We start from the raw sequence: 23,147 nt of genomic DNA, 5'->3' as shown, positions 1-23,147 counted from the left end.
TCTGTAAGAAAACAAATGCTATGTTGGTATAAGTGAAATTCAAGATTGTTGTTTGTCAATTGTGAGAAGGATGTAGTGGGGAAAAAGCCTTATTCAGGAGCTGAATGAGACAGCTGATCACCTTTTGAATCTGTTGGTCAAGGTGTGTTTTTATATTAACTCGTTGTAAAGGGAATTTAATATAACTTTGAGGCTATTTGAAAGACTTTTTTTTTTTCCTGGAATGACTGTTAGAATTGCTGACCCTGAAACTTGTGTGGTTTATACAAGTTGAGTTTGCAGTTCTACGTGCATCCCCAGGTCTTAATTTAAATAGTTTGCATAAAATCTTTCTGACATTGCATGAAATAATTTGCTTGCTTGCATGGTATGGATATGATGCATTTGTTGTCACTGCAGTATCTTACTACTGTGTCGTTTTTCATTGTTTTTCCGCCAGGAGATAACCTTGCAGAATTCAAGTCTGCAGGAACTGATGATGGCTTCACAGATTTTAAAACCGCCGACAGTATCCCGCCATTAGAGCCACCTACAAAAGACAAAACTTTCCCTACATCCTTCCCTTCTTTACCCATTCAGTCAAAACAGCAAACACAAGCTAAGCCCTCTTTGAATCTAGCAGACTTGGATCTTTTTTCCTCTACTGGAGAAAACAAGCAGCTCTCCTTTCCACCTGCATTTAATGCGTCGAAATCATCCTCCTTTCCTCCACCACCACTTCCATCTACCACTGCCCAGCCAGCACCTAGCAAAAGTTCGAGCTTAGCTGATGAGTTTGGAGAGTTCAACCTTTTTGGGGAATTTTCTAATTGCACATCAGCCAGTGGACAAGATGACTTTGCAGATTTTATGGCTTTCAACAACAGCAGTGGATTTTCTGAACAAAAACCAGACGACAAATACAATGCACTTAAGCTAGAGGCCAGCCCTGTTCCTCAGCCCGGCTCATCTGCCAGCACGGTGAAGAGTGGGCAGAATTCAGCCACCACTGCTACGCCCACCAAATACGATATCTTCAAACAGCTTTCTCTGGAAGGCTCTGGAGCAGGCTTTGAGGAGGGGAAGGACAACACGCTTTCCTCAGTGAAGAGCGACGATGATTTTGCTGACTTTCACTCTAACAAGTTTTCTTCCACATGCAGCAGCACAGATAAGTCCCTGGTGGACAAAGTCGCAGCTTTCAAGCAGGCCAAAGAAGACTCTGCTTCAGTGAAGTCTCTGGATCTCCCGTCTATTGGCGGCAGCAGTGTTGGCAAGGAGGATTCTGAAGATGCGTTGTCTGTTCAGTTTGACATGAAACTGGCTGATGTGGGAGGAGATCTTAAGCATGTCATGTCTGATAGCTCTTTGGATTTGCCAACAGTTAGTGGCCAGCATCCACCAGCAGCAGGTGAGGAATTGGTTAGATTGCTCTGGTAATGTAGGTGGTGGAGGTTTCAGTGTTCTTCTGTGTGCTAAATTACAGAATAATGCACTGGTCTTTCAGTAGTGAAAGGCTTCTAAATCCGTGCACCTGCTAACCAACAGCCTCTTAAAAGGGCAGTATTTATTTTTTTGTCTTAGGTGACTAGAGAGATTGAGCAGTTTGAACTCAATTCCAGTTTATTTTTGAGATTTGACAACATCGTATTACTGGTACCTGTTAGCAATTGTCACTTAAGGGATTTGAGTGAAAATTTTCTAATGCAAACGATGTTATTCCATTTATATTAACAAGATGAATGGCAGAGAGTCTCACTTTAATTTCTTGGTTTCAACAAAGCATTTGACTCGGGGACTTAACCCACTCTGTGCTGCTAAAAGGGTAGGCAGAACACTCATTTGTGCTGTAAATGAAAAGCTGTCTAATCAATAACACTAGTATATTCCCGTTACGGGGGGGGCTTAATTAGCGTAGCCAGTATTTTGCAGGACTACAGGTATTGTGTACACTTTTTAGAGTTAATACCCTCATTGGAATAATTGTGCAAAGGGTCTGTAAACGCTAGTACCATGATTGATAGCTTTTGGACCTACATTTAAAACCATGGGACTTCTTATTTTATCCTTATCAGGCTTTCACCTTCTTTAATTTCCCTTTATGAAAGTACTCCTGAGAGAATGAATTAACCATCTCCAATCTGATTGCATATCATAAAGTAAATTTCCCAAGTGTCCTGCTTTTTCTTTTCGTATGTACATAGGAAGATAAGATGTAGTTAAATGTTCTGTGGCCTTCAATAATATGAGAACCATTACTGTGTTCTAGGGACAAGTATTATGCAGTCAGAGGCTTTTCTGAATGGGGGAAGCATACGAACTGTAAATGTAAAAGCTGTTACTGCAAGAATTGGTAATTTCCAAATGAAATAATTCTTCCATTTTTGCAGATATGGGTAGAGAAAATATACAGTACTGTAATTTTGCATTATATGCTATTTTTAAGTAGGGGAGAAAAAAATTGAGTTGGCAACTTTGACATGGAAGATACTCTATAACAGGGTACAAAATATCAGGAATAATTTTATTAGCAAAGACATTTAATTTTCATATTACTGCTTGGTAAAAATCCAAGTTGAGTGAGCTGTCAAAAACGTAGCACCTACAGTGTATTCTTGAATGTTTACTTTGGTTTTGAAAGCACTTTTTTCGTAATATTTTTCTAGCCTCTTGGTGGTAGCTTGACTTATGTAGCTCTTCTACGGTACGTGAGCTTTTGCCACAGAAATCAGTGATTAATAATTGCCGTTTGTGGCAGGAAAGATTTCTCTGGTTTGTTTAAAGGGGTTAGCCGATCATGTGCTTGTTGCTAAACTTTTGAACTTTGAAGTATTAATTAGAAGCTATTTTTATTAAACTCAAACAAGTCTGTATTCTCTTATGGTGCCAAGCTAGATGTTTTTCCACAAGGAGGGTTTTACTCCATTGAATTCTGTTCCAATCTCCTAGCAGCGCGTGCTCTGGACTATCTGTTACGAATACTTCTGTGCTCATGTGTTCCTCTATGTATGTTTGATGCATTTCAAGCTATGAACTGCTGATGTTCAAGTCCTTTTTTTTTCAGTTTACATAAGTTAAAAAGCAGATTTTTTTTTCCCTCCGTTTTCTTCGACCTGTAAATCTAATGTCAAAAAGGGACAGTATCCCTTTGTAGTCCTCAGTGCTGAGAAATGGCAGACCAGGCGCTGGGAACCGTTAGGTTTGCAAGCAATATTTAACACCCCAAGTGAACCACAGCAGCGGGTTGGGGGCTGTTGCTAATATTAGACTTTTCTGCTGTACCAATGTAGAGGTTTTTATCCTTTGGCTATTGAGATTTCACATTGTGTAGCTTTCGGATGCGGGCAGGTAGGTTGCTTGCGCTGGGAATTAGCAAGAAGACACCTAGCTGCTTCCCATGCGGCTGACCTTGGCCTCCGAGGGAAGCAAGGTTTTCAGTTTTGCTCTCCAAAGGGGATACTGTCTCTTTAAACTTTGCTATAATTCTTTGTGTGGAAGGTAGATTATACTAATGTTGCCTGATTTCTCTTGCATATACTTCGTATAACCCTTTGAGCACTGCCTGCATGCTGTTATTTCAACTGGGCTGCTTCTTTTAAACCAAATTTATGTTTCACTCCAAGACTAAAGCATTTTTAATTAGCATCTAGTCATGTTATATGAACTGAACGCTGCAGTGGGAGCGTACCTCGCGGGGGGTATTCTCAAAGGGTTATCCAGTTTGCTGCACTTACAAATCTGTAAAGTACCATTTTCTTTGGCATTACTGGAGATCTCTGTATATTTTAATCAACTTCAGGTTTTTTGCTGCTTTTCTAATGTCTTATTTCAACTAAACATTTCCTGTGTGAATGTGCCTTCTCAGATCTGCTTTGATATCTCTCTTCTGCAAGTATTGACCTGCATGCTTTATTCTGATAACACCCTTACGAGCTCCTGTGTATCACTATCTTTTGTGATCTGTAAGTCCTGCTGTGTTAATAAATATTATCTTGGCATATTTTGAAAACATGGGGGTGTGTGATTTGTTGCTGGATTGCAGTCATACCTCTTTTTCCTGAAAAATACAAAGTTTAAAGTAATAGTATCCCCTTAAGCTGGTAGGGCAGTGTGCGGGCGAGCTTCTGCTCTGCAAACCTCTTGAGCTGGGTGCTTGGACCTCCCTCTGTGCCTTTCTGAAACCTTCCATGTCAGGCTAGACAGAAACTTTTTAAAGAGAGGATCTTCAGAGGGATCGAATAGACCAGACGTACGGTGGCAGGGTTGTTTCTGTGCACTGGTTTTGAGGGCACGGTGGTAGTTGGAACTGAAGACAGCAATATTGGTACCTGTCCCCTTGTCTCCTCGTTTCTATTTCCCTGCTGCCAGCCCAGGTTGTAAGAAGACTTAGTGAATAAGGCCAGTTGGAAGATGTGTAGCTCTTTAGGCATTTATGAGTAGGAGACTATTAAGCAGTATTTTGATGTTTATTTAGCTAATCTAGAGTGAGTTAACTGGTGCCCCAAAGTATAAAGGGCCCTGCTTCGTTCTTCTCCATTTTGAAAGTCCTAGTTTAGTAAACATGGAAGTTTTCAAACACAAATGACAGCTGCAAATCTGTGCCACAGCACGGTGTCACTTCAAATTCTTCCAAATCCTGGGCCACCAACAGTTTTGGATTATTGTTAAATTAGCAGACAAGGTTAAAAGCCAAAACTAACTGAGATGTGGGGTAAAGTTCAAGTGTTACGCCAGTGCAAACTGGATTTTTGTAGTTCCTTGCCCCAAGAGCAAAAAACAAGCTAGAAGCCAGTTTTTTCTTCTTCACACCAATCTTTTTTGAAAAAACAACCGAAACCTCTCTCATTCTACAGAACCTGTACATTACGTCTAGCCCTAAAGCTTTTTAAACAGAAGGCTTGAACATAAACCTGAGAGACTTAATTCTGCAGGGCTTGTGCTATTAGTGTTTGTTCAGCTAATCATACCTGGAGGAGGGAGAGTAATGTTCACGACTGCTTTATTACATTTTTGTCCAGACTTGACAGTCAAATACACATGCTTGCAAATAGAAGAGATGTAAAAGACTTATTTATCCTGCGAAGGTTCCCACAAGGGAAGATACCTGTGGTCTTCTGAAGCTGAGCAGAAGGGCACAGAGGCACCAGCAACTCCTTGCAGCTCTAGCCTGGCTCCCGAAGGGTTGAACTGAGCTGGCTCCTGCTTCCCATACATGCTCAGAGGGTCTTTGTTCTGCTGTGAAACAATGTTCATCATGATAACAGAAAAATAATTAGCAAGGGTTTTCATTCCACAAGGTTTGAAGGGTTTCCTCTCCTTTTCCCTTTGTTTTAATGTAGCTTATGTTCAGCACTCTCGATGGTTCCACCTCAGCAGTGCTGGGTGCTGCCTTTCGACGGAATTGCACTGGGGCAACTGAAGCTCTTGTGGACCTCACCAGCTGAGAAAAGGGCTTTGCATTTCTCTGATTGCTGGTAGGCAGGACAGACAGCAGCAGTACGAGCTCCGTATTCCTCCAGTTCTCATCCTGGCCCTTCTCGGGGGTCTCCTCCCTGGAAGGGGTACGGAGCTGGTGCCTGCCACCCATCAGTCTCGGGGCTTCTTGCTGGTAACGCTGCTGGTGTAGGAGCTGGGCTGGGTTTTGGTGCACTGATGCTGTGCTGCTAGGACCAGAAGCAGCATCCTGCATCACCCTACCACCCCAAACGTGGTGCGAGAGTTGCATTTATTCATTAGAGTTGAATATAAACTGAAATATTGAAAAAGTGAATCCCTCCTGTGTTGGCTAAAATCACAAAGTATGTGATACAATCTTGAGAATTGCCTTTTTTTGTTGTTGTTAGACTAACTAATTCTGTCAAAGGTTTTCCTTAAATGATTGAACTGTTGACATCGAAGACTGCAGCTTGTAAATTGCCTCCAGGCATAACTTGATCCTTGATAGCTGCAATACGTTGTTATAGTTGGCTCAAATGAAGGATGGCAAAGTTTTCTGTAGATTAGATAACGCTGGGAAACAGCGTTTTACGTGTATTTCACCCTGTCAGTATTCTACCAAGCTCTGGCTGGCAGCTCCTCCTGCGCCGCTCAGCACCAGCAGCGGTGCCGGCCCCAGGTGATCCTCAGGCAGGCTGAACGTGGAGAGGGGAACACGGCTTTGGTAGATCAAACTAGGTGGGAAGGGAAGGGTAAATATTTCAAACCCTCTGCATTGGATGAAATACGAACTGGGTTTTGCTTCTAAAGCTTTCAGAAACTTCCTGCGCTCCAGCACGACACTGTGAAGATCACTCTTTCCATTCTTGGTTTTCTAGAAAATATTTTTTAAGGAGAAAAAAAAAAAAAAGTGGTTATGTGATATTTGAATGGATCTGACTTCGATTTTTATGGACACGCACACCCCCTTCCCTCCCCGACCCCTCTTTAAGCGGTTTGAGATTCCATGCCCATTGTATTTCACGGGGTGTGTGTTTTGTAGTCACGCCAGCGCGAAGCTGGCTGTGCCAATTCCATGAGGCTCTAACTACGCTGGCAGTAAGAGCACTCAGATTTTTATAACAAAACTCACATCTCATGTCGTTTCTGAAAGCTACTGAGGTTACTTAGGAATACTGTTTTATTATGATATAGTTCACTAAAATCCATTGATGCATCCCTTTAATATTTGCCCTGCTTCCACAGGGTGGCCTGCTGTATGTGCTCCAAAAGGTGCCAAGAAATCAATTTTAACCTTGCCAAAAAGGTTGCATATTCTCAAAAGAAAGCACTTTCTTAGAGATTTGTATGGATTTATTCTTTGCTCTTTTTTGGATAAGATTTAATGCTTGCCATCAGTTCAGATGCTGTTTGTACAGAAAGTTTCCTGCCGGAGGAAATGGCAGTAGCTCAATAGCAGGTGTCTTTGCTAAATGTGATACTTAGACTTAATTCTTTTTTTCCCACATAATCACGTCTTGCTTTGAAAAAAATATTCTGATGCGCATGCATCTTCTTATATTTTGAATTGCCATAACAGCAAAATGAAGCTTTTATTGCATCCGAGGTTACAAATGCAGCATTCTAACTGGAGCGGTTTTATTCATTAAACGTATCTGCGGTCTTTAAGAAAAAGGCTGTTGCAGGAGCAGTTCTTAAGAGCGCTTAATAAAACAATCTCGTGCCAGTAATAAAGATACCCACATCATAAAGAGTTCTCTAGGGTCAACCAAGAAGTGCTTTTCACACGTAAACTGCTTCTTCGCTTATTAGTCTGGTGGCGAGTTGCTCTGCTGCCTGGCAGGGGGAAGAGAAACGCTCCCCTTGCCATTATACAGCAAATGTGCTAAGAGCTTAGGTAAGCCTTTCGTCTTGCTGTAGCTACGGCAAAGGTTATGACTGTACTTCTATGCAAAACTTCTGACTCATGACAAATACAGTTCAGGGCCTAGCTAAATATAGCGTGGGTTTTTTTTTTGCAATAGAATAAGAATTTTTTTATAAAACCTAGTGTACCTTGAACTACAGACGGTCGTGCATAACCTTTTATTTTTTGTACTTTTCATTAAATTGTTTGAGGACTGCTTTAGCTGTAGACGCTTTGTATCTGAACAGCATCTTTCCTGTAGTAGAGTACTTTCATAAAAGTTTATTCTCTAGAGTAATACTTCCGTAATCGATGAAACAATCCAAATAAAATGCATAGACTTGAACTATGACATTTTATCTCAGCTCTTAAACCTATAGAGGTGGACTTTGTGTTTGCATGAATTCACGTAGAGAATGGTAAATACTAGCTTGTGAATAACAAAATCCTTCTCTGCCTTCCCTGCCAGGATTACAGGGGAAGCTCTGGGAGCTCAGGGTTCCCATCTGATGCTGCTGCTGATTCTGCGTGTCCCCGAGCCAGGATCGGTCAGCAGGAATACGGTGACCTGCTCCTTTAGGATGTGCTTTCAGCTCCGGCTCTTACCGGTTATCAAAGAAATCATTGACAATAGATTTTGCAGATCTTCATAGCAGGGTCATCACTCTTTCTTGCCACACCTTGGTGAACACTGAGACAATAGCAATGCTTAAATCTGTGCTGGGTTTTGAAGTCAACACAAATTGAAAGGGAAAGGTTGCTTAGTACACTGTGGTATTTTCGAGATCTCAGGATTAATTACAGTTGGCTAACGTTTTGGAGGTTATTCTGGCACTCTTTAATGCTAGTGAAACTTTCATTTAGCTTCTCTAAACAAACCCTTATATTTGAGAGCACAAGGTGTGGTTTCTTGTGATAAATTACTGATCCCTTGCAAGTCAGCTCCTTTTTTACCTTGGAGCCTTGTTTCTATTCAGTTTTGCCCTAAGCAGGTGATTTCATCTCGTCTGTTTACCCTTCTGCAAACTGCATGCTCTACAAATTTAATATTCAAATGGCACTTTGAAATGTTGCTCTGTATATTCAAGGTGCTAATGCTTATTATTGAGATGCTGTCAGCTGCACAGGCAGCAGCTGCGTGAAGGCTGTCCCTTAGGACACTCTGATAGGTGACACATTGCACAGAGATGTTTCGCTTTGTTGTAGTAGCCGTCAAGCTCTATCATTATATTGTATACTCGTTGGACTTTTTAATTAGCCATGGATGTCGGTCATGCCTGGAAAGAAGCCTGAAGCATGGTGTGCTCTCCCCTCCCAGTAAAATGAATAAACGTAGACGGAATATTTTGTTAAAGTGGCTTAATCCTCAGGTGGTGCAGCCAGCCTGAGTAAAAGAGGGCGGCTGGGATGTCGCCGTGGTTCTGCCCTGGCTGTGCTGAGGCCAAGCTGTGCCTCCTGCCTGCCAGCCAGGTGAGGCCCTAATGCTCACAGGAGCCTTGGCACGGTCGATGTTCGGGGAATGTGTGTGCTTTGCCTTGGGACCGTCTGACCGTAGGCCCTGAGCAGCGGCTGAGCGTCTAATCCAAGCTGACACTCGTTAATGCTGGGAAACAAATGCCAAAGGTAGCATAGCAGGGCTTTTTAAAAATGCTCTAATGAAAACTATCTAGCCCCTGGCTCTGTGCGCCTTCGCTACGGATCAATCTCAGTCGAAATGTGAAAGATAAGTTGCGTGAGCAGCAGACAGAGCCTGGCAGAAGCTGGGCACTGCGTAGTCCCCTCTGCTGGCTTTAATGTAAGCAGCCAGACCGTATCTCACACCTGCTCACGGCAGTGAGAAGAACCTAGTGGCCCATATAATTGCTGGGTGAGTACGAATGATTGGACATTTCTGCAAGATAATTGGATTTTCTCTATACTTAAATGAACAAACAGTGTGTAAAAGCTAAAACAGGATCTTTGCAGTATCCGTGTTGTTTCTGAAACTTGTAGGTTTGAAGAGTCGGTCATGTGGCACCGCAGTAACTGTGATAAGCTTTAACATGACTTCTTAAAAATTCTTGCAGCACGTTTTTATACATTATTTGTATCACAGCATGAATATGAAATACTTTATTGAAGAGGATGGGGAAGCTAACCTAGCTGTCTGTGTGGTTGGTTTTGGTAAGGTGAAATAGCAACTCCAACATCTCATTGAGTTAATGGTTGCGTTTTGCTTGTAGATTCTGTAGCCAGCATCAGAAAACTGAAGTGGTGACCTGTGCAGTCCGTACTGTCTAGAAACTTCTATTTCAGTGTTTCTTTGCTATCCGGAATGGGATGGTGACTTTCAGCTTAAAATACAAGACACTATTCAAAGGTTGAGGCTTATATTTAGTAAGTAGAGAATTTTTGTATTAAACGCTTAGGTATTTTTCAGATTTTTTTTTGTGCAAACTAGTCTAAGCCTCATTGAAACAACAATGCGCTGTGTTTGTTTCTGCAGTTCTCTAAGACTCTTAGCAAGTAGCTATTATTTTTAGACAGTGTGGAGAGATTAACGTTTGAACTTCAGCTTCTAATTGTAGGGGTTTCTTTTTCTCAGATATAGATGACTTAAAATGTGCCCCCTTTGGAAGCTATAACAGTGGGTCTGCAGTCAGCAGCCTGGCAAGCTACGACTGGTCCGACAAAGAAGACATTCACCAGGGCAAGAAGTTCTCCTCCTTTGTCCAGGCTTCGGGAAGCGGATCCTCTGCAGCTACCTCTGTTCTTCAGAAGAAGGAGACTTTGTTTGGCAGTTCAGAAAACATTACCATGACAACCGTTTCCAAAGTGACAACCTTTTCTAGTGAGGATGCTTTGCAGGATGTTTCGTTTGCAGCCTTTGCAAACTTTAAGGACTCTGGACCAATATCCGGCGGTCCAAGTGATGATGACATTGGAGACTTTGGTGATTTTGCAAGACCTTCATCAGAAGCGCAGGATGCAGCAGCCGACACAAGTCAAGAGGCAGACTTCCTTGCTAGCGGTATCTCTTCTGAAATGCGCAGGGAGTCCACAGATGACTTTGGAGAATTCCAAAGTGAAAAGCCAAAAATCAGCAAATTTGACTTCTTGGTGGCAACTTCCCAAGGCAAGATGAAATCTAGTGAAGAAATGATCAAGAGTGAGCTGGCTACCTTTGACCTGTCTGTTCAAGGTAAGCCCGCTCAGAGCAGAGAAAGCTCATAAAGCATGTACTTATCAAAGGCTATTTTTTCTAACCAAATTATAAATTAGCCAGTGGGGATTGTTCTAAAGACTACTGGAAACAAGTTTCTTATTGATTTCTATGATGTTTGGAGCAGGGTTCTTTGTAGAAATAAAAATTTGTTGTGCCAAAATTTTGTAAGAATTGAACTGGCTAAGTTTGCACCAGTCAGTGAGTAAATAGAAGGTTTTGTTCTTATGGAGGCGTAGTGCATCCCTTGATACCACTACATTCATTTTTAGTCCCTGCCTTTGAGTGGAAGAAAAACCTTCTTTATATGCTAACTTTTTAGGGTCTCATAAAAGGAGCTTAAGCCTAGGTGACAGAGAAATAAGCCGCTCTTCACCTTTACCGGTTTTGGAGCAGCCGTTTAGAGATCGTTCAAACACCCTCAGTGAGAAGCCTGCCTTGCCTGTCATCAGAGACAAATACAAAGACCTGACCGGGGAAGTTGAGGTAAGGAACTGTCTGGAATATAGGAAAATCAGCAATGACTTTCATTGGTGTGATAATAAGGGAGTTCTGTATCCCAGCTCTTCGGGACTTTAGCTGTTTCAGTGTAGGGTGTATTTCTAAGATGGAACCTGGGTAAGGTTAGGTGTTTTGATTTTGCTGTTAATAAAGGAAGGTTTCTGTTCTTTGTCTCCTCCTTATGAACAGGAAACAGTTCATAAAAGAGATTTCTCCTTTTCTGTCTTTAAAGCCTTGTGGCATGGAAAAAAGTGCTGGTGTCTGAATCATTTGACCTTGCAGTCTAAGCTTGTAACTGGAAATAGGTTACGACTAAAATCTAATCCTAGTTTTGGCACCGAGACCATTGGCTTTGAGAAATGGCTTAACTTTTTGGCTGCGTAATCGTTATTTCTCTCGCTTGTATTAAGAATAGGATGGTAAAAGGACTTGGATTAAGTTCTGCTCATCCCCATTTCTGTAACGGCAAACCCGTAACAAATTTGTTTGGAGTGGGTATGTGTGTTCTTCCTTTTGAAACTAGTTCTAACTCCCAGAAATCAGATTTTAGAGTTCAGATGCAAATAGACTATTTTAAAAATGAGGAAAAAATATTTAATTTAATTTTTATTTTTTTATTTTTTTATTTTTTTTAAATTTTCCTCATTTATTTAAAAATGAGGAAAAATTATTTAATTTTTTTTTTTTTTCATAGCTAACCTGCAAATAATCTGTTTAAATACCTGTCTTCTGTATGTCTATTGTGGTAGGAGAGGGGGAAATGCGTGTAGAAAGATGATTCAGACTGTCCTTTTCTTTCAAATAGGAAAGTGAGAGATACGCGTATGAATGGCAAAGATGCTTGGAGAGTGCCCTGCAAGTAAGTGTGTAGCCTCTGAAATCTTTTCCTCCTTAGTGTAGGTACAATTTTATTCAATGTTTAAGACTGCATAGGCATGGAAAGGGTTTGAATCAGCCTGAGCAGAGACCAATAAAATATGTTGTTCGGGTCATTGGTATCAATGAATTGGTATCAAAGAGCACCTTGCTCTTCAGCACCATTTTTTAGAAATGAGCATATTTAATGTGGCTTGAGGAGAGGTCATTGATTTTCTGGTAATGTGTGTCAGATATTTCACACCCAGAGTAATTTTCTTTAGAATTTCTTTTTGCTGTCTAATACTCAAATGCTCAAATACTTAATGCAAAAAGAAAAAATCTGAATGCTATTATTAAACTAGATAGCAATGCATGCATACACTCAAAACTACTATTTTAGTAATGAAAACATTTGTGGGAATGCACTAAGGTTTTAAATGTTCATACTTTTACACTGATCTACTTAGAGTTACAGTGTGAATGTACAAAATCATGAGGCTGAATGTAGCAGTCATTTAATTTGCCTCCTATTTTGTATGACAGTTTCTGTTGGTGATGATCTTGTTTGTAGTAATTATTTTAAGGTAAATAACACCATCTTTTTATGAATCTTACTTCCACCAGGTCATAAAGAAAGCAAATGATACCTTAAATGGAATAAGCAGTTCATCTGTTTGCACTGAAGTTATCCAGTCTGCTCAAGGCATGGAATATTTACTAGGTATGTTTTAATTTAGCGTGTCTCTTGCATTGAATGTTCTCCTATACTAATGTATAGTCACTTTTCCCCAAATGGTATTTGTTTATTTTTTTTTAGCTTAATGTATGCCTATGTTGAAATGATGAACAACAACTCTGCTGCTAAATAATGTAACAACTACTTAGAAATAACAGTCCATGACCACCTTTAATGTGCTGTGCCTATTTTGTGCTATTTTTGAGTCACAATTTCAGGAACCTTGTGCCTGCAGTGAATTTATCTGCCTTTCTTCGCTGTGTTTTATTTCAACAGGGGTTGTTGAAGTCTATAGAGTAACAAAGAGAGTTGAACTGGGTATCAAAGCAACGGCTGTCTGTAGCGAGAAACTCCAACAGCTGCTGAAGGATATTGATAAAGTATGGAACAACCTAATAAGCTTCATGTCACTTGCTGCTTTAACGGTAAGGCCAAAAATAAGCTATATGTTTACTAGAAGAAACCTCATAATTATATGTAAAATGACTTCATGGGGTGTCCTAACTTTCCTTTTTTTTTTCCTCTTGCAAAATGGAAATACACTTGTTTGTGAAATCCAGTTTAAAGCTCTGTGTAAGAAAACTTATTTATGTGCAAATACTGTGTTATGTTAGTAACTTAATGATAGGATATCCTGTGTGTCTGTGGACCTCTCTAATAAGGGAAAAATAGTGAAATTTTATAAGCCATTAGGTGAAGACAGAATCACATGGACTTACCTTGTTTGTATAATATCCCTGCAGTCAGTTCTAATGCTAACAGTACAGGAGCATGCAGTGTAGCAACACAGGAATAACTGAACTGTTTTTTTTTTCTCTCCGGATTTTGGAAATGCCTGAGTTTGTTTTGGTTCCTGCTGCAGACTAAATAGCTCTTCCTCCTCGCAATAGAAGTGCCAGAAAAGACTCAGTTGCTCTGAGACAGTCTGGTAGAAGCTCGAGAGCTTTCTGCATAGATACACAGAGAGATGGTGGGAGGCTGTCTGAGCGGTGGTCTTTAGGTGAGGGAGCACCGGATGGGAAGGGTGCTCAAAGGAACTGAAAAAGAGGGACCTGTAGGGGCCAGGTACAGAATAGACACAATTGGAAGGCAAGAAAATAAACTTGCCATTAAATATCTTTCACTTGGTATTTCCTGCAACATTCACATGGAAATATGTGCAAAATTTTTTTTTAACCATGGTAGAACTCATATCCTTAGGGAATCATCCTCATGACGGTGCTTGATATGGTCTTGTGTAATGGATCCCTTTAATTCAGTGTATACCTAAGGAGTCTTCAATCCCTAGTATCAGTGCTCCACATCAAGCACCCATAACTAGATCATTACTATGTTATCTTCTCACTGAATGCTTTAATTTGTGGCTTCCTTCTTGCAATGCAGCCGTGGCCACTAAAGATCTTTGCTCCTCAGCAAGCAGCTGGGTATAAATGAGCCCCCAGGTACCTGGCTTCTGCCTCAAATAGCCACCTTGAGCTAACCATCAGCCCTGCAAAGCAGGTACTGTAAGTGTCAGTCCCTTTTTACACACCTCTTGCACACTTTAAACCTCTCGTTACAAGCAGCGATGCCAAGCAGGTGCTTTTGGTAACACCCGGTGTTACACAAAGCCTGTCAGAAAATGAAACTTACGCTTGGCTATTTTACTGCCTGGCAGGTGAAGTTGATAGATGAGGATTCATCTGTTTGAAATCTGGTGTTGTTGATGGTGACAATCTAAAAAGCTACCAGGAGTCTCTCTTGATTTAAAGCAAGTAGATTAAAATTTAGTTCCTAAAGTACTTTTCCCTGGCAGATTACAGGGATTACCTTTAAGGTCTGTGCCACGTTCTCCTTAGCAGTCCAGCTAAATGTTAAGCACACTTGGAGCTGCAGACAACTTCTCAAACACGTGCAGTGTCTTGGTAGTTACCAAAGAGACCCCTGACTCTGATACTTCTCAAAATCATCCTTTTTTGTTTCTCTTCTTCACGTGGAATGCTGAACCGTGTGGACCCATACCTTCCCCTGGTGTCACAGACCCCGCACGGTGCAGTGGTGCCAATTAAGTGCAGAGAAGTAGCCCAGCTCAGAGGCATGCGCTTGGAAAGGTTAATTTTATCTTTTAAAGGATTTTGTTGCAAGGTAATTTTATGCACAGCCTTGTGGTTTTTCATTGCAAATTACAGGATGACCTTCTCATTTGCTTCACTTGTGCGTTTGGTAAACAAATATTAGAGTGCGTTTATTAATTTGATTGATCTACTTAAAGATGAAATGGCTTTTTTCAGGAGTCCAATTATTCTCCAGCCATTCAGCAGGGGATTGTGATCAGCATACCTAGCCTATGGATTAAGAAAGAGTACATGTGTTTTATGACCGCACATTTTGTTTGTTTCTTGCATTTCTAGTCATTATTTTTAATTGTGCTACCAGCGTCAAGCAATACTTCAACAGCTTTATACCATGCATATGTAAAGCTTTCTGTAACCATTCATCTTGTAGCTGAAATTTAAGATTGTGTACCAGAAAAGTTGCTTATTTGCAGGCTTATTCTCCCAATCTTTGCCTCTCTTGGACCTGAGGTTGTCTGGCATGAAATAGCTGGTGACCTTAATTCTTATATGGTTTGGTTAATCTTAATGTCCCGCTTTGTACTGCTGTGCCATACTGTAGATTCAGAAAAAAACCAAAAACTTCAGAAAGAATAACAACTGCCCTTTTTTGATCAGGCAGTAATACGGAATTCAGGACAATAAACACAGATACGGACACCACTTCAAACACTAGTGGAAGCAGTGCTGGCCAGCGCCCCGTTTCCTCGCAGCTGCACAAATAGCTGTTGCATACCGCTGTTTATCTGCATCCAGTTCTTAATATGCTGCAGTTGAAATGTAGCAGCAGCTGCCCGGGCTTTTCCCTCAGAAGTTTCTTCCCTTTTTGATGTGGGAACATGGAACTTAAGAATTATTTCCTTTGTAGTCTAACCCCTTTTCAAGAGCTAGAGTGTTATAAATTAATGCTGATGGAGACTGCGTAGCAGGACTGCAAATACATACTAATGGCTTTGGTTAAATCATGCATCAGACTGAGAAAATGTAACGTCACCTCTGCCTTGTTGCCTGTGTGATGCCGTAGGTCTCTGTTACAACCAGAAAAATAATTTTTATCATATCTGAAACTTATTCAGTCATTGAAAATGTCTAAATTTTACTGTCTTATTTCTTTAGCCAGATGAAAACTCACTGGATTTCTCTTCTTGTATGCTGCGTCCAGGGATTAAAAATGCCCAAGATCTTGCCTGTGGAGTGTGCCTCCTAAATGTGGATTCAAGAAGTAAAGTAAGTATCATGGGCTCTATCATTAAACTCATTTTTAATTTACAGTTTTGACTTCCATTTAGGCTTGGGGTTCATTTACAAATTTTCATGGCTGTAATTTGTAACTGGAAGCGGCGAAGGCAAAATCTGATCAATAGATGGGACTCAAACCAGTCAATGGCCTAAACTCAGTGGGCTTTGGGTGTGACACAGATGTGGAGAAAAGGGTTGAAAAGTTAAGTTCTTCGTTACAGGAAAGAAACTGGGATACTGAGACCAAAAAATGCATATATATAAAAATCTTTTAATTACTTTCTTTTATGCAATGCATCTCTGCGGATTGCCAGGAGGGGACTATTGCAATTAGTAGAGCTGGGAGGGAATCCCAGGATGTGTACAAAGTAATTATGCCAACCAATTAATGTATATCGGCAGTTTTGCTGACTTTTTGGTTTCAACGTTATTTCAGAAAGAAGAGAAACCTGTGGAAGAGCTTCCTAGAAAAGTATGAACCTGTAAAAAATTCTTTATAGAATCATTCCTAGTTGAGTGTGAAAGGCTGAACTGCTAACTGGCCTTCAGCTGTCATTCTCAATTGTACCAATCATGAATCCTTTTCTTCTAGTCATTTTTTGTAACTGTAATACCTGATCCGATCAACTAACATGCTCTAGAGTCTCCCTTTTGTCTTGTCTGCATGCTTGTACCTTGTGAATAGCTTTCTGGTTTTGTGCTACTTCTGTTGTGTGGTAGAAAACTCACTGCAGCGAGTTTCTGAATTTGTAGCTGCCTGTGTGTCTGTTGCAAAAGGGTGGGGGAACGGTAGGGTTTTTGCTAGAAGTATTGCCTTTTGGCTATATGTAGTAGGCAATGGCATTTTTAGAAGTCTGTGCAGGAAATCCAAAGTGTAGGAAACAGGTTCAGAATTTTTTTTAAATAGGTAGCTGTGAAGCATTGGGAATGCTGCTGAAGTAGAAACAGCTGTTAACTGTTCTCTTTCTGAACGGGGGGGGAAAAATCAATGTTATCCCCGAGAGCCTAGGTTTATTTAAAAATAAAAAATAATTTTCCCATCATATCTAAGCAGTATCTCCCAGCAACATACATTTGAGATGTTTTAAGCTTGTTCATGGCTTCATGCACTCCTATAGTAAAACCGATTCAGTTACCAGAAAAAGGGGACCAACCAGAACCAGAAGTATGGTAGGATAATGCTAATATCAAGAATTGCACCTGCCTAAGTTACGGCAGAGTTTGACCCAGTGAAATAAATGTGATAGCTAGCAGAACAAGCTTTTGTTTCCTAGAGGATGCATGAAACGAGATGAGTTAGTTACCAGGTGTCAGATGAGAGAGAGAATACTAATCAAATGGCTCCCTCTAACACACCATGCAGCAGACTAAGTACCATCAGGTGTGATGATCAGGTGTGAAGGTTTTGTCCACCTGCAAACATTTTTGCAGACTAAAATGAAATATTTGTCTGCCTGCTCTGCTTCTGCAAGTGAAGATGGCTCATTCAGAGTGTGAGTGTCCAGGTTCTACCATGCTGGGGGTGAACACCTCTGCGATAGCCATTTTCCACTCTGTTTTATATCCTGGAGAAGATAAGACTGTCATACTTGTTTCAATTCTTGTTATTCTAGGCCTTTAATTCAGAAACGGATAATTTTAAGCTGGCATATGGAGGGCACCAATACCATGCCAGCTGTGCAAACTTCTGGATCAACTGCGTGGAGCCAAAGCCTCCGGGTCTCATTTTGCCTGACCTGCTCTGAAAGCAGTCGCACTGAAGGTGGAGTATCGGGTCTGAAAATGCACCTCGGTTGGGGTAAATGGTGTGATAGAGTAAGTGGAAAGGCTTCTTTCAGCTGTGGTTAGGGTTTGAAATGCTTTGTTTTGATTTCTGTACAGCAGTGGATTAAAGCCACTCTCGTATATGGAAGTTCCCCGTGAAGAATTGTACTTGAAATGGCTGGGGTTTCAGAAATAACAAGAAAAAAAAGGTGGAGTGGCACAAAATGTGGCGTTTCTTTCTCGATATGAAAGCGGGTAGGTCTTTGTGAAACAAACAAACAAAAAACCAGTCTTCTGTCCAAGTGTACAGACCTCTGTGAGAGGACAGTACCTAGTTTCCAAGACAAACTGAAATGCTAGACTGATTTGCATGGAAGTGACACTTAAAGACTTGAAGTACATATTTGCAAACAAATCTTTTCTTAATGTTTTGGGTGTCTGGATCATGATATTTTTCTTTAAATATTTGCTGCTATATTATTACAATGCATACAATGCACATGTCATGGTAACTTCCAAGGCAAAATGAATTACTGACTTGGAAGGAATTAGACTGTAGAGAGCCACTGTTTATTTAAATTTTCACTATTCTGAATTGTAAATTATTATAAAGTATTCATATGCTTAACTGGTTAGTACTGGGGGTTAAGAACTTGGAAAAATTGTTTAAATTTTCTCTACCATATCTGGACTCTTTAGTACGGGCAACTGGATTTTAAAGCTTGCAATCTTTGCTGTTCTATTGTAAATACTGGCTAATATCTGCTCTTGGACTTGTCCTGAACTACAGGTGTGGTTTGTTACGTTTCTCCTGACACTTTGGTAGTTGTGTGGCTGCATCACTGTTGAAAACTGGACTCCACTGATACTGCGTGTCTGCTCCTGTACATATTCCCTTTTTTGTGTGTTACCTGCTTCCCCTGATGGGATGCATGCATGTAACTTGTGCAATCCAGTGCTACCTGTGATAATGTGTTTTCCTGACTCAGAACTGGCAGTACGAGGTGGCCCTTAGCTCCTACTGCAGGTGGGTGTGATCCAACACTGAAAGTTGGGCTTAAGCAGACTGCTTTTTGAAGCCGGCTGCTGCCAATCTACCATTTTGTTGCTTATGGTAGGTACACCTATCGAATAGGAAGAGATTAGTATAATAGACTATCACAAAGTGTTGCCCATAAATTTAAAGTAACCACTTCTTTCTTTCAATATGATGACAGTGCCATCAGCTGCAGTGATAGTTACAGAATTTTAAACCCACTGGGAGCTTCGTGGCATTATTTTAAGAGCCTTACCACTATACATCCTATTCAGTTTGCTTCATTCTTTGATTTCAGTTTCTCAGTTCTCTAGAAAATCTCTTTTCTCCAAAGATATCAACAGCTTTTCCAAGCTACTCTTGCCTTCATTGAGAGTAGCTGATGTTGACAAGAAATTATTTACTGAAATTGAAATTACAAAGAGGAAAATTGTTGTCTCTTTGGAAGAGGACAAGGTCAGGGAACACTTGAGCAAACTGGACAATCGCAAGCCCATGGGCTGTGATGCGAGGCACCCACAAACCCAGAAGGAGCTGGCAGATGTGACTGCAAGGCCACTCTCTATAATCTTTTCTTGGGCTGACAAACATCTCATGGAGTTCAGCAGAACAGGACCTGGGGGTCCTGGCGGACACCAAACTGAACACGAGTCAGCAACGTGCCCTTGCTGCCAAGAAGGCCAGTGGTATTCTTGGATGCATTAGGCAAAGCATCGCCAGCAGGTCAGGAGAGGTGGTCGTTCCCCTCTGCTCAGCATTGCTGAGGCGTCACCTGGAGCACTGTGCCCAGGTCTGGGTCCCCAGTACAAGAGAGACCTGGACATACTGGAAAGAGCCCGGTGGAGGGCCACCAAGATGCTCAAGGGACCGGAGCACCTCTCCTGTTATGAGAGGCTGGGAGCTGGGGCTGTTCAGCCTGGAGAAGAGGGGGCTCGGGGGGGATCTCATCCATGCCTATAAACACTCGCAGGGAGGATGCGAAGGGGACGGAGCCAGGCTCTGTTCAGTGGTGCCCAGTGCCTGGACAAGAAGCAATGGGCACAAACGAACACAGGAGGATCTGTCCGAGCATCAGGAAACACTTTGTGCAGGTGTCACAGCCCCAGCACAGCCTGCCCGAGGGGCTGGGGGCTCCTCTGGGAGAGCTCCAGCAGACTGGACGTGGGGCTGGGTCCCCTGCCGGGGGGGGGCCGTGCTGGGGCTGGGGTGGCACCAGAGGGACCTTGCAATCCCTGCCAGCCTCAACCAGTCTGTGATATAAAAAAAATAAGTCTTAGCTATACTAAGCTATTAATTATGCCAAATTAAAGAATCTTGGCTAATAAGAGTGTTAGGTGTCCGGCCCCTTATTTACCCAAATTAAAATAAATCTTCCTGCTGCCTGAAATTATCTTATTCATAAACTCAGCAACTTGTGCCTCCAGTTGCAAGCTCAAGCTAATCAAGTGGCAGATTTTCAGTAGTGAGGCAATGACTGCTTGCCTTCTGCTGCCCAGTAATTATCAGAAAAGGAGAGAAAAAAAAAAAAAGCAGTCAGTCTTTGCTTGCTCTCTGATTCATTTATTAGGTGTGAAATAGTTACAGTAGCCTGCACCATAGCTGTTGACCACGTACATTGTTTTCCCTCATAACTGGGGGCTGCTGGGTACCAGTGGAAGGGTCCCCACTGATGTCCGGGGTCTGTGCAGCACAGTAAGCGAGCGCTTGCCTTTGCATACTGAGCTACAGAAGCACTTAAGCATTGTCTGGCTTCAAGCAAATGCCTCGCCTTGCTGCTAGCAAGGGGACTTGTCGAGTGGTTTTTGTATCTGGCTGACACAAAGGCTGTTGCTTATGAAAATGCTATATTGGGAAAAGGGAATGTATTGTTAGCACGGGCTTCCACCACAGTTCCTGAACACTTAACTGGATACGTGTTCTTTTCTAATTAAAAGAGAATGTCACAAAAAAAAAAAGGCCACAACGTGAAACTAAAAGCAACCAATATTTCAAAAGCAGTATGAGATGTACTGTCATAAAAGCCTTTTTCAGTGATGTTTTTCTTGTCACATACTTACGAAGCAAGTAAGTTCCCTCTCTAAGACGTAGCCAGCGTGTCTTTTGGCCCATAAAAGTAAGGAATCGACATTTACAATTATAATTGCAGCAGGGCTTACTGAAGTATGACACTGCTAGTCACTTGCTCCCTACAGAAGGGAGAGCAGCAGGCAATATTAATGTGTTCGTGGCAAGCAGAAACCGTTGTTCTGAACACCTTTACGTCATGGGAATACATCAAATGTTTTACATGCAGATCCCCTTGATAAAGGCGTTGCACAACGAGGATCGTTTCACTCTCATACCCCAGTCATTAAAATGACTCACTGTTGCATTCAGCATCTCCTCAGACATTGCACTGCTAGCCAAAGCCCGGTGTCCTTGCAATCTGTATCCAAGGTTACAATATTTTCTACAGTGCATTGTAACAGACCATGCTCCCCTGCCTCCTTTGCATACAGGCTAATGGGCGTGCTGCCTTCTGCTTTGGTTGTGCTGAATTTTATAAATATAGCTCCTTTTGCTGGATGTACTCTTTCACTAGGGAAGAAAGAGAAACCTGGTTTTCTTCTTCCTTTTTTTTTTAATGTGTGTGTTCTCTGGAGCTGCCTTGGGATTACCTATGAAAAGTGATTTTTCTATATATTTGTGTATATTTGGAGTTGTAAGAGATTATTCCTTTGGTTGATTTAATTTATATCATTTTGCCCGGTTGTATTCCTGCTGCTTCTGTGCTATCTTAGTGCATTTTAGCTTTTCCTCGGTGGCAGGAGCTCTAGGGAGCAACCCAACTGTTCAAGCCTGTGTCCTGCCCATCCGCTGTCACGTTTTGTTTCGAGTACCTTCGCGAGCTTGTTGACCTGTATTTGCTGTGTAGCAGCTGGGAGGTTATTTGTGGCGTGGGAATTGTTACGTCCTGCTCTTGAACATTCCTCTGAATTTTCGTCTCTGGCAGCAGCTTCCCTTCACCTGGGTTTGCTTTCAGCAGCTCCTTGAGAGCGGTGCAGCAGAAACGAGGGGAGAGTGGAGCTCGATAAAACCCAACGAATGCTGTTTTCTAGTTAGCTTCATGTCAGATTAATTAAACTTGAAACAAAAACTGCCTTTTCAATAAAAGCTGCTATTGTACAAACTGCTTTTTCTCAAAGATTTTTTTGATCTCTGGGCCGGTATTTCATTCCGTTTCTCAATGTTAAAATATAAATGTCATAATTTTATGAAGAAAAGTGGTCAGAAAACGGCTCTTCGTATTGTGATTCCTTTTTCTCCCCATTGGGATGCTATTTGTCTTCCAGAAGTGGTTTTGTGATTAGTTGTTGGAGCTGTTTCAGTTTGTGCTGTGCTGGAGTCACTGCAGACATTTTAAATCCGAGGAGGAAAAGTGTTATTAATTGACTTTTTAGTCAATTGTTCACTCCCTTAATTCTTGCAATGACTTACAAATCTTTTGTTGGGATTCAAACCTCGATTTCAATAAAGAACCCATTTTATTCCTGACAGAGCCATGGAGTGGCTTGTTCCGGGGTGCAGCTGGACAAAACGCGGCGCTGCCTGCGGGACCAGAGCTGCCCTTGCCACCGCGCTCCCCGGGCAGTGTCGGGGCAGGGCAAAACCTTCCCCTGGCTCGGGAGAAACTTGGAGAGCTCGACCAAAAGGGCCTTACGTGAAGCCGTATACGCAAAGTCATCTTCATGGCTCGTATTTGCAAGATGCCTCACCAAATAACATCCAACTACTCTGAAATAATTGCAGATACACGCTTTCCAGAATGGGTAGCAGGAGGAACGACGTTTCCCTCGAGCCCAGCAGGTGTGCTTACCGCAGCCTGAACTGTGCTGTGTTCTCCTCTTTGGTTTCTGTAAGTTTAAGGATGCATGACGAAAAACTGGATTTTGAGGGGGAAAACCACTCAGGTAGATACCTGCTCTTGGAACGAGGAATTTGTGCGGAGAAATACCGCTAAGTATTAATACCATGGCAATTCTCCATAATATAATCTTTACTGGGTATTTCTTATTAATGAAGTCTTTATTTCATGATGTGCTTTATCAGGCAATTATATTTTAAAACAATATTAATAATATTATAATATTGTTAAATTATACATGGTCAATTTTTAGGTGTTTAATTTGGAAAGTAGATTTTTTCCCCTCTAATATGTCATGCTTTCAGAATGTCTGCAGACTAATTATCGGTCTTCATTTTTAATCTCTAGTTCATTTTCTTGCTTACCATTGCCCCGGTGCAGTTTAACTGGGGAGGAAGATGAGCAGAGTGTAGTTTTTAAATGGGCAGTCTGTCTCCTGTCTGCTTGTCACTGCACTGCCAGGAGAGACAACCAGGGAAACCTGACCCCTTCA

The 23,147-nt window shown here is 41.5% G+C and overlaps 1 protein-coding gene across 2 annotated transcripts in view; it reads left to right on the top strand.

Annotated features, from left to right (window-relative positions):
• Window positions 1-21,910, top strand: part of SYNRG (synergin gamma) — a 43,274-nt gene extending 21,364 nt beyond the window's left edge. The window contains exons 15-24 of one of the 2 annotated variants that reach the window (XM_035561189.2): window positions 440-1,390; window positions 9,906-10,502; window positions 10,846-11,009; window positions 11,830-11,883; window positions 12,507-12,603; window positions 12,895-13,043; window positions 15,828-15,938; window positions 16,387-16,422; window positions 17,564-17,712; window positions 17,832-21,910. In XM_035561189.2, coding sequence (XP_035417082.2) covers window positions 440-1,390; window positions 9,906-10,502; window positions 10,846-11,009; window positions 11,830-11,883; window positions 12,507-12,603; window positions 12,895-13,043; window positions 15,828-15,938; window positions 16,387-16,422; window positions 17,564-17,695 — 2,291 coding nt within the window. In that variant the 3' untranslated portion in view covers window positions 17,696-17,712; window positions 17,832-21,910. Of the gene's footprint in view, window positions 1-439; window positions 1,391-9,905; window positions 10,503-10,845; window positions 11,010-11,829; window positions 11,884-12,506; window positions 12,604-12,894; window positions 13,044-15,827; window positions 15,939-16,386; window positions 16,423-17,563 lie in introns of both variants that reach the window. The other variant, XM_050714762.1, reaches the window with a different exon arrangement.
• The last annotated feature ends 1,237 nt before the right edge of the window (window positions 21,911-23,147 follow it).

Source organism: Cygnus atratus, chromosome 20 (assembly GCF_013377495.2).
Source record: "Cygnus atratus isolate AKBS03 ecotype Queensland, Australia chromosome 20, CAtr_DNAZoo_HiC_assembly, whole genome shotgun sequence".
NCBI classification, from domain to species: Eukaryota; Metazoa; Chordata; class Aves; order Anseriformes; family Anatidae; genus Cygnus; species Cygnus atratus.
This window is presented reverse-complemented; position numbering and strand designations above follow the sequence as displayed.